The following is a 12,156-nucleotide window of genomic DNA, read 5'->3' as shown; positions in this document are numbered from 1 at the left end:
TACATTTACAGTGTTGGGAAAATATGTATAGAGTACATTTATAACATCTTCCTTAAGGATTCTTTTTTGAAAAAGAATCTATTTGAAAGCAATAAAATAAAATTTTACTGCTTAAAGTCAGAAAATGAATAAAATGGGCTTTCAGGAGCCCAGCCATTTTTATATATCCATAACTATAAATAAAAAATATTCCAAGAAGAGATCGGACCATGAAGCCTTCACCAGGGAGTGGGAGCCATGTGTCCTATGTCTCAGTAGGACAAATATGCTACAGCTCCACTGTCACTTCCCATGTCAGGTCAGCTGTGACTTCCTCTCTGTCCCCACAGACCTCAGTGTGTGAATATCACCTCCTACCATGTACAACTCCCTCGATGAGTCCAGAGCAGAAGCTTGGGTCACTGTTGGACCCATCGCTTGCAAAGTAGTCCAATCTGTTTGAGACGAGAAATGATCTTTAAATACTAGGAATCTCCTTTTACCAAAAGCAAAATGAGTAGTGATTTGAAACAGCAGTAAGTATGGTGAAATATTACATGCTCAATGTTCTAGCTCTAAACAGACGCAACCCTGAAAGCCTCCAAAACTTATTGATACTGCTGGACACAAATGTGCATCTATAGATTCAAAATGCCAACAGCCATTGAAGAATAATGACTGATAAGGCTTATTGCTGTCCCTTAAACTGTCCTTTTTAAAAACTGAGCCACTTGTTCAATTCCAAGCTGCATGAAAATTATGACAACGGGGTTGTACCAGAAAGAGAGAGACAGAGAGACACAGAGAGAGGAAACTTGGTTATCTGAAATTTGTTCTTTGGTCGATGCTCCACAAACTGGAGTTTGTGCTTGTTTTTAACCTGTTTTTCTCACATTTTTGAAGGAGCAGCCACTATACTGACTCATACACAAACAGAGACTTCTGAATGGACAAGACACAGGCGTCCCACCTAGAGACATAAAGGGTGTTCTTAACAACAGATCAAGATTCCATCAAGTCTGAAATGAATTTAAATGGAAATTCTCAAGAATTAGAAATAAGCCAAGGAGGTACCTTGTTAAAGAACACTCACAATGGTATGAGGTCCTGTGATCAACCGCGTGGCTCTCGTCAAGGCCATTACCTTTCTGGGCCTCGATCCTGCCATCTGTCTATGAGGATCAGAGGCGCTCAAATCCAGCTCTGCTATAACCAGCTATGGGGATTCTGGCAGTTACTTTACCTCCCTGGGTGTCATCTTCCTTTCTATAAAATGAGAGGCTCGTGTAGAGAACCCCTAAGGCCCAATCCCATTTAGTTCCAAGATGCTGTAATAAGAGAAGAAAGCAGTGAAACATGCAAACATTTTTGTAAGAAATGCCCCACACCAGTGCAGCTGAAGATTTGGGTAATTTCCCCAAAATTTAAGTTAGTGTGGGAAAGGATTTGGCTGCAATTTAATTCTTTTTAGAATGTGAAGATCCATATTTACACAAGAAATAAAAATAAAATCTGGAAGAGAAACAGTTGGAATTCTGTAAATGGTCTAGAGCAGCGATTTTCAACCGGTGTGCCGCAAGAATTTCTAAAACATGCAATACCTGACTACTTAGGGGCACTGACCTCTTTTCCGTTAGACTGTCAAATAAGAAAATGACAACAGCCAACACAACAATAGCCTTCCAGTTTAAGTAAATCAAAATTATACTTGTTTTTTTTTGTCCGATGAGCAAAAAATACATTTTTGGGTGTGCCACAGAATTTTAGTAATTAGCTTATGTGCACCATGAGCTGAAAAAGGTTGAAAATCACCAGTCTAGGAGCCTGAAGAAGTCCAGGGTATGTAATGTATGCCTTTGCTCAACTGAACTCCACCTCTCTTCTGATAGAGCAGATGGGGGGGGGGGGGGACACTCAAGCCCTTACACTGACCAGCGCTGGAGGAAGAACCATTGTTTTCTTCTTCTGTAATTGTGACACAAGAAGCACGTGTTTGTTGGGGAGGCACATACACAGACATACAGTCACCCAAAGACACAGAAAAGACTTAGCTTTGGGCTTTGGATATGATGCAAATATTACATCACGTACCCGCGGGTTATGTTAGAACATGGCCCAGTAATGATTCAGTAATCTACCTGGTCTAATTTGTGACTAGAGTATTCCAGAACCTACAGGACTCCTGTTTCTACACTGGTAATAGATGATTCAAGTCTTGTCCTTGCAGATTTCTCGGGGGGGAGGGGGGAGGACGGGGGGGACACACAGTATAGCTGAGCCACTAAGAACTTAAATGGGACAAATATTCCCAGGATTGACACCTTAATTTCATGCTCCTGACTTTCCCATGAACACTGATCACAAATCAACATTCTTCCTTGGCTTCTTGGATCAGTGGCGCTGACCCAGTGGCTGGTTACTCCCCAACTCAGGACACCCAGAGTTTAAGCCCACATAGAAATTTCCAACTTACACGCCACCCCAATTCTATACTCCTGTTTATGGTACACACTTGAATATAAGGTAAAGGTTTTTATTTTTCTATTTTTTTTCTCTCTCAGGATAATAAAAAGGGTCACATTTAAGTCTTTTCACAATGTCTCATATCATAGGGCACTTTTTCAAGGATTTTACTTTAAAACAATTAGTGTTTGGGACAGACACATTAATTTGAAATGACCTCAATCAATGTTTTGGAAACTTAGTGAGGAAGAGGCCAAGGTATCAAACACAATTCTCACAATTGTTTTATTATCTCCCAATTGTCACTGCTGAAAGTAGTCATAAATAAGCCTTTTGATATGATAATGCCGTGAAAAGCACAATGTAAGCTTAAGGATCATTTTTAAATGTTTTAAAAATGGTGTGCTCTCTAATGACAGCATCGAAAACAGACTCAAAATAGAGCTGTATTTCAGGCCACCCAGTCCAAAGTGCAGAAACTGGATTAAAGTGGCTTTAGGCATGCTAAAGATGAATGGAAAGATTACTTCATGAATGTGAATGAACTAACCCATATGTCTAAGTTATTAGCTTATAAATCATGTGACTTTAAGTATGTTTGCATAACTAATTTACTAAATTAAATATAAAGAGGCATGTGACCGTCTATATTTATTTTCATAATTAAGTTGGCCAAAATCCTTTTATTTTATTTTATTTTGGTGGGAGGAGTGGGGAAGAGCAGGGAGACCTAAGTATTAAGAAGTGAAAGACCATCTTACATGAGGTCATCTTATAGTTGGGCAGATTCTAGAGAGCAACAGCTTTGCTGAATCTGTATGTGATGAGGTCTGGTGGTGACCAAAGTCAAGGAGAAGATGTGATATAAAATCCAGTCTTGAAATTCCTATCTGCTTTGGGTTCCTTGTCAGGTTCTTTGTCATTTGTTTTATTGGGTAAAACAGGATTGATTCCAGCCTCAGCAGAAAGCTCCTCATCGCCTTTCTTGAGCTAATTCAAGGAGCCTTCAAAATTTTCACCACTTAAAACTCAGAAGGCAATATACTGACCTTCAGTACTGGCAGGACAGTTGGTTATAATAATAATATTGAACACACAGCGAGTGCTTACAAGGCCCTGTGCTAAGTGCTCTACATGCAACGATCATGACAATTTATTATTCACATCTTAGAGACGAGGAGCCTGAGTAACGGGTGCAGTAGCTTGCTAAGTCCCACCACTGGTAAATGGGGAGCTAGGATTTGAACCCAGGCAGTCTTACTCCAGAGCCTGCACTCTTATGCATCATGTATACCACTTAAACAATTTAAACAAAAGAATCTATGAGAGTATAAACCTTTCCACGGGTCCTTTTCACTATCCATAGCACATCTTTTCCGGTACCAGGCCATGGGAGAAACCACATGAGTGATCTCTAATAATCTTGGATTCTGAGCTCACCATGTTAGAATAATTGCTTCAAAACTTACCTAATGGCTGAGTCTAACAGAGTATTGTAGTCCTTGTCTTTGTATATTCATATTTTCATATCCGAATACCACCTGTTAGGCCCACCTTGTCGAAACTCTTGTTAACTCTTTGGACAACAAACACACTTCTTTCTTAATTCTCCTTTCTCCCCAATGCTCATTCCTCCTCCGTCTCCCTCATGTTCTTCCATCCCCTTGTTAAGTGTTGAGGTTTCTTTTACCTCTGTGTCCCAGGAAATCTCATCTATTGTCAAGGCTTTGCTTTGCACCTTCGGGCTCCCAACTTTCCATTTCAAACTTTCCTTCTAAACTTCAAAAATCATAGTTCCAGCTGTTAACCAGGGCTGTTGGACACCTCTGCTCTCATCTCAAATCCAACAGGTTCCCACAGGAACTCAATCCCTGCTCTTCACTGCTCAACCTTGTCCCCAGAGCTCATACTTCTCTCACAGTCCTCGTTTCCTCCAGTGAGGAAGGAAACAATCACTTGACCTGAGCCTTGGCCCCATCTTGGCCTCTTATTATTCACAATTTCCCCTTACTGGTATTCCTAACACACACACTTATTGGATTACCAAAATCTTTCAATTTTACCTTCTAAATGGATCTGTAACCTATTTCCTGTTTGCTATTTCCACCACCATGATGAATGCCTCACCCTCTCTCATTTTATTATCGCGATGACCATTCATTGGCCTCTCCTAGCTCAACTCCATCCTTTAAACCCTTGAGTGAGTGACATCATCTCCTGCTTATAAACAACCTGCAACTCTTTTTTTGTCTACAGGTGGCAAAGTACTATAGTTTCAGCCTAACTTCCACTACACTCTAACTTCCACTAACACCAAAGTTTTCATGCTCTCATTGAACCCCAAAACAATTTCCTTTGGGAAGGGAGTCTAATATCTTAAGCAGTCCATCCTCCCAAAAGGGGAAGGTCTAGAAGTGAGCCTGAACACTTCTTCTGACTTAATGGTCTGGACAGAAAGCTCAGAGCTGGGCCATTCTTGAGAAGGGAGAGTCCAAGCTCTGTCTACCTGAGTCTGATTTCATTAAACAATTGATAACATCCTACATATTTGTTTCTACTATCTAATGCTAACACACACACACGCACACACACTCAACTACAGCCAAGGGGAAAATTACTTCAACAATCATCCATTAGGTAAATATGCACCTTGTTTCCTTATTACTTTTGTAATGTGATCCCAAAAGTTTCAGTCTAAGAACCCTGAATCAAGTTCCAATTCTGTCTCTGCCAACAGCTGCCTCTGTGGCTCTGTGCAAATCCATTTCTATTTTCTCATTTTTTTAATCCAACAGATTCTAGTAGTTGATCTATAAGCAGTCCTTGTGAATTCCAATATTCAGAGACGCTGCTTACTTTCACAATGTTTTTCACTAGGGTAAGACTCTCTTAACTCTGAGGGAACCTAACCTACATCATCATGTTCATAAAGAGTTTTTTAAATGGTAGTCATGATGATGGGTTGGAAGGTAATTCCAAAAATATTTCAGAAAAAACAAAAAGGACTGCATCAAAGCATTTATACACAGGCTAAAATATCCTTGCCATTAACATACATTCAGGCCAGCATCACCCAGACGGCATGATAATAAATGGAATATCTGAGATGATCCCACTTGCACATGAACATCATCTCATGTTCACTCATTCACACAGTGTGAAAATGGCTCTTAGCCCAGCTGAAATGATTACTGGAATGCCATCAGGTGCAGGAAGCAATATGAACATGAAAACGCAAGGTAATTATACAGTCAAGTATCACTGGTAAAACTAAGTGACAAGGAAAACACCCGTTATGTGTTGTCAGAGCCGATGCATGTGTACAGTCGATGGTTGCTAGGCTGCCTGAAAGCTTTGTTTACATCAGCTGAACTTCTGAGGACATGACAGCCACCAGGTAGCCCAGATAAGATCAAATGATCTATGACATATGTGCTAAATAAATGCCTGTTGAATGATTATTATGTGAAAATACTATAAAAGGTAACATTAATCAGAAGCAAAGCATCTTTAAGACACTTAAGGCTCATTTTTCATCCCAAAGCTGAAACGGAACTTTCAGAAGGCTTATTGCAGAGGTTCATTTTCAATCTTTGGGGTGCTCACAGTCACAGAAAACATTCCCACCGAAGTCCTATCCATAAAAACACACAATGGGAAAAGCATTTCTGCACCGTTGGTCAAAGAAGCAATCAAGGAACGTGGTTGAAGGAAGGGAAACCGGGGTTTGGCACAGCTACTGGCTTCCCAATACGTATATTTTAAGTCAGACGGCTTTCTATAGCCATCTCGGTCTCACTGAAACCCAGCTCTGGAGAGGTGCAGGGGGGTGGCAGGGAGGAGGGGGCGCTCAGAAGGGGCTGGGGGCCGAGCGGGCGTCCTCCCAGCTGAGGCGCGCTCGGCCGCACGGTGTGCACGGGAAGGCCAGGCCAGCCCGGGGCTGCGACGGTCCCTCCCGGGAGCCACTCACCTTCCCTCCGGGAGGCGGCCCGGGCGGCGGGCAGGAGCAGCGGCAGGCAGAGGCAGCAGCTGAGCCAGAGCGCGGGCATGGCGCGCGGGGCCGCCGGGGGTCGCTGCCTGGCGCCGGGCGCGGGCGGGTCCACTCCGCGCCGCTGTGCCCTCCTTCTCCGCGGTCAGGTGGTTTTATCCACTCTTCTCCCTGACTCAGTCCTGACAGGAAGAGAGCCTGCGTGTCGGGGTGTGACTCACCTGTGAATAAGGAGGACCCAGCCCTCGGGACGCAGACGCGCCGCGGGCCGGGCTGCGGAGCGCGCCCCCGGCCGCGCCCCCCGCGCGCACACCTGGCCGGCCGAGGCGGGGCGGGGCGGGGACGCGCCCGAGCCCTCCCTCTCTCCCGGGTGGTCCGGCGGGCAGACCGCCCCTTCCTCAAACGGGGAGGTCCAGTGTGCAGTGCGCAAGCTCGGAGAGGAACCGGCAGCCCCGGTGCGCCGGGGTCTGGAAGGCGTCGAGGCGAACGGGCCGGCGGAGAGCTCCAACGGGGCCCTCTGCTTGCTCCCGCCCAGGCGCAGCCGGACCCCGCTCTGCTGACGCTTCCTTCTTTCCTCACCACCACCAGCCAGGACCAGGGCTCCTCTCCTGGGTCCCCAGAACCTCCTGACCACCTGGGCCATCAACGCCCTAAGTCCCCTGTGGACAGGTGGGCCTCCTTCTGAAGGCTCCCTAGTGTCTAACAACTGGTTCAGCATCTAGCGCACAGGAGGCGCAAAATAAGAAATAGATCCAGATTCATTACTCCTTTTACATCTTAGACCCTATTTCTCCAGTCATTCTCTACAGGCCCCTTAGAAAAAGTTTGTTGAGACCCGCTGTGAGTATCGTCCAAGCCCACTGGGCTAGGCGAAGTGAGCGATATCTAGAAAACGGAAAATCCTGGTATATCCACCGCTGTCCCTTTCATGTCCCTGCATCTTCTGCTCCTTGTATTTCCACCCATCAGTGCTGTGCAATGTCCCGGAGTCCAGCAGGACCTAGGAACAGACAGAGCCCTCCAAAATAAATCTTGAAGGTCAGTTTCCTTTTGGTGCAGATGGCTATTGTTTATTATATCTCAAAGGGTGGAACACATGTTTACATCTGTCATCATTTTTGGAGAGTGATAAAAGCTAACACATATGCTGTACCTACTATTTACTGTTGTAAATGCTTTATACATAATAACCCTTTAGTCTTCAAAACAACACTATGAAATAGGTGTATTATTAATTTCCCCCTTTTACAGGTGATAAAACAGAGGCTTGGAAAGATCAGGTAATACACTTAAAGTCACACTGCCAGGAAGTGGCAAAGCCAAGATTCAAAACCTAGTTTCAGAGTCCATAAACCCTTTGTTAGGTCAAATTACAAAGCACCATAGACAAATTCAAAATATTGAATGAATTCAGTATGCAAGTCAATGGTCACTTGTCAACATCCATTATAACCCAAGGAGATTGTGGACTATTGGCCCAAGTCAATAAAGCCAAGTCACAGTGGACTCTGAACAAAGATTTCTGGTTTTCCTAACCTGTTAGCTCTGAAAGAACCCCCAGAGGCCACCCAGGCCTGGGTTAGAAAAATGGGCAGCAGGCCCCTGGGCACCAGGCCAACCAGCAGCCTCTTTTATGTGAAGAGGATGCTCCAGTGTTTCTCAGTTCCTACGTCTGTTCATTGCCTTGTTCTGGGCTTCTTCATACATCTAAACAACCTGTCTGGCTCAGGGACAATACCAACCCCTTTGCCAATTTGAAAATTTTTCTCTAGAGCACTGCTGGTGTTAGGAGTACTCTAGTAGTCAAAAGTCACGGCTCTGGAGCAGAATCTCAGGGCCAAATCCTGTCTTCACCTCTCATCAAGGCAGGTTACTTGCTTTTCTCTGGGCCTCAGCTTCTTCATCTGTAAAATGGGGATAATAATAGAACACTCACTTGGAAAAGTTGTTGGGGAAATTAATTGAGTTAATGACCTATCTAGTGCTCAGAGCAGCAACAGGCATATAACATGCACTATGTAAGTAAGCTATAATAATAATAATAATATTATTGTTGTTGCTGCTTTTATTATCACTAAGCGTCATCAGTTTTTCCTTGTTATAATTATTAACAAATATTGTATGAGAAAGATGGAAGTTTTTTTGTTTTAATCTTTCTACTAATTGATTCCTCAATCATAATTTTAAACATCTGTGGAACTCTTGATCTAAACTAGGTTTATGTCCTAATTACCAATTTACCTGGAAGTTGTTAATTAATTTGTATTTTTGCTATATACCTGGAAATTTCCTTCACATTTCAGATTTGCCTGACAAATGGCTCAAAATTTCTACATTTACAACTTCATTTTAAATATGGCAGGGTGAGATCATCTATTTCAAGGAAACTGTGAAGGTCAGATGAATTTAAATATATTCTTACTATCAACTTGAATTAACACATGCTTTTCAGAAAGGCAACAAAGATCGATTTGCTTTTCCACATGATCTAAATAAATCTTTTTTTCAAATCCAAACAAAAACCATTTTGATGTACATGTAGAAATGGTCAAGATGGTAAATTTTATGTTATGTGTATTTTAACACAACAAAAAATATAGGAAAAAATAACTTAATACTACTCAGTAATTAAAAAAAGAATGAATTACTGATACATACAGGACATGGATGAATTTGAAAGCATTGTGCTAAATGAAAGAAGCCAGACACAAAAAAACAGACTCTATATGATTCTACTTACATGAAATTCTAGAAGAGGCGAAACGACAAAGAAAGAAACCAGATCACTGGTGACCAGAGATAGGGGATTGACTGCAATGGAGCATGAGGATAATTTGGGGGGAATGAAAGAAATATTCTGAAATATGACAGTGATAAAAAATAATCAAAGTGTACACTTAAAATAAGTAAAATCGATAGTATATAAAACTGGTATAAAAAATAAGAGAAAACGCTCAAAAAATCTACTTGATAATTAAGATACACTAATTCAAATGTGCAAACTCAAACCCAGAACCAGAAACAGTGTCTACATAAGTCGTGACATGCAGAGCACCGCAGAGAATGCATCCAACCCTGAATCTCACTGCTTCTGATGAGTTCAGGAGCTTCAGGCAGAAAGCCACCTCGGGTCTTCAGGCAGAAATACCACCCAAGAATTACAGGGGACCCCTCTTCTGGAGACCTGTCTGTTTTTGGCAATTTACAAAACTTAAGATATGCTTTTCTGAAGTGTTTGCTTAGGAGCACGAACTTCAAACCTGTCTTGGAATTTTGTTCTAGAAAGTCAGCACTTGGGTCTTCCTCTCTTCCCCTAAATTGTCACATTCATCTAGAGTGTGAGCCCTGGTACCAGTGGGGACAATGTCCTATGCAGAAGTTCTGTAGTCCCGGAGATGGAAAGGTCCTAGAGCATTTCCACAGGGCTGACCGGAAGGCTGAGGCCCTGTAAGTTCCTCTGTCCACTGTTTCACTTGCAGCTCAGTCACCCCCACCACCCCAAGGGGACTTTCCTTTTTACAATGCTGTGTCAATCACTTCACAGAAATATCATCTCTGCACCCCAACCTCCCAAATAAAATCGCAAGTGACATGTTGATTTTTACCTCAGTTCACTTTCAGAAGGAATGTCTGGCATGTCACCCGCTTTCAAACTCACTTATGATAAAAACTGAAGCACTGGCTGTTCACATGCCAACAATAGACCCAGTTCCCTGTCCTTAACCTCCCTAGACAGTGCCAATTACGTCAGCTTCTGCATAACATTTTAAAATGTAAAATAAAGCAATCGGAGGGTGGGAGGGGACAACTCCCCTTGTTCTTAATTGTAAAGGAAAATGGCCATAAATGGGAATCTAGTTTCCTGGATCTTCTGGGCAAACTCTCTGAGGTTGGCCAGACTCCAGAAAGCAGTGTTGTCAGAAGCCAGCACCCTGGCTGAAGTGGAAGCTTTCGCTTCAGGCCGAAATGTGGATGGCGTTCCCACAGCTGCTTCTCGGGGGCTGAAGTGCCTTTGGCTTTTGAAGGGGAGCTGATCCTTTCTCTGCGGTTGGCTGGGGATTCACGTGGGCCAGGGATTGGTGGGAAATCACAGCTGCGCACAAACAATAACTTCATTTGCACCTATTTTGGTGTAGTTACTGCACACAGAAATATTCAAATGGAGTCTGTTTACCAATATCACAAAGGGACAGGGCCAGAGAGGAGAGGGCACATGCTCAGAAAAGACAAAATAGGCAGGAAAAGCAACAAGAACGTGAAAGGTTCCCAGAAAGGCAGCTCCAGTAGACTTAGCCGCGGCGTGTCACCTGCCGTGTTCCTTTAGACCAAAGTCTGTCATTCACTCCTGCGTGAAATTAAGCACTGCCCATGGTTCCTCAGCCACTCTGATACCTGGACCAGAGATACTCAGATTTGCAAGAGAGGACACCAGATTCGAAGGAGCCCACCGCAGGGAAAATTCTTCCCTGGGCTTCACTGGTGAGGGTTGGGGCCGCAGACGGGACAAGAGAAGCTGGAAGTGACAGGTGGCCCCCCTTAGATCGGAGCTCCCCAGCCCTGCCTTTCAGAAGCCAAAAAGGAGTCCGGCTAACAGCTTTTCTAAATGTGCTTCTTAATTACAATCTGGAGCTTCCCATCTTTAATAATTTAAGTTATAAAGTCTGAAAAACTCTATAGCATTTGGAGTCTAGTCCTCTCTTTTATTTATTTTTATTTTTTTATCCTCACTCGAGGATATTTTTTCCATTGATTTTTTTTTAGAGAGAGTGGAGGGGAGGGAGGCAGGGGAGAGAGAGAGAGACATCGATGTGAGAGAGACACATCGATTGGTTGCCCCCCACATGCACCCTGACCAGGCCAGGGATCGAGCCTGCAACCGAGGCATGTGCCCTTTCCTGGGAATCGAACCCAGGACCCTTCAATCTGCGGGCCGACACTCTAACCACTGAGCCAAACTGGCCAGGGCCTGGTCCTTTCCTTCAGACAGGAAACTGTGAACACATTTTAAACATCCAGTAAAAATTTTGACAATTACAGTACTGACAGTGAAGCTATATGGAATGTCCTAGATGTGCCCAGCTCAGTGCTGGGAAACGCGAGGGTCTTGGAGTTTGTTCCTCGCCATCACCCCAGGAAACAGGTCCTGATATTATCGTCATATTGAGGTTACTCAGGCTCCCTCACAAATCCACACCAATACCTCTACCTGGAGTTATTACTGAGCTACAATATGAAAAAATAAGCCTCGCATTGGATAAACACACTCTTCTCCCATGAAAAGCAAACAAAAATGAATTGGATCTTCCAATAAAACATGAAATTCCTAGTCTTTAGTGACTTCTCTCCTGCAATGAAAGTTTGGTTATTGGGGATATATTTTCCTTTTCGAGTTACCTTTTTAAATTCTTCAGTGCACAGTGACTTCAGACTCTTAGGCAAGCAAGATCCCTTTAAATCATCCAATCAGGTCTTGGTGGTTTTCTCTTGCTCTGATAGCCTAACCCAGGTATGAGCACTTTATTAAGTAATTCAATTCTTGAACTCCTTAGGATAATTGGAAATTACTTTGGGCCCAGTGGGGAGTCAGAGCAGTCAGAAAGAACTCCAGATCCTAGGAGCTGCCTCCCTGGCTTCGGCGTTTCTAGGGCCTGGTTACACAGAAATCCCCAAACATTCCTGGGTGGCTCTTCAGTAAGCCTGCAGATTGGATTAGACCTTGGTTAAAA

General features: G+C 43.4%; 1 protein-coding gene across 1 annotated transcript in view; it reads right to left on the bottom strand.

The window, feature by feature from the left end:
- The window catches only part of LAMC2 (laminin subunit gamma 2), a 52,072-nt gene extending 45,401 nt beyond the window's left edge, over positions 1 to 6,671 (bottom strand). The window contains exon 1 of the mRNA XM_087827591.1: positions 6,413 to 6,671. Coding sequence (XP_087683717.1) covers positions 6,413 to 6,491 — 79 coding nt within the window. The 5' untranslated portion in view covers positions 6,492 to 6,671. The remainder of the gene's footprint in view (positions 1 to 6,412) is intronic.
- Positions 6,672 to 12,156: the final 5,485 nt, after the last annotated feature.

This window comes from Miniopterus natalensis, chromosome 19 (assembly GCF_054644295.1).
Source record: "Miniopterus natalensis isolate mMinNat1 chromosome 19, mMinNat1.hap1, whole genome shotgun sequence".
NCBI lineage: Eukaryota > Metazoa > Chordata > Mammalia > Chiroptera > Miniopteridae > Miniopterus > Miniopterus natalensis.
The sequence above is the reverse complement of the archived record's forward strand: the minus strand, read 5'-3'. Positions and strand labels throughout refer to the sequence as shown.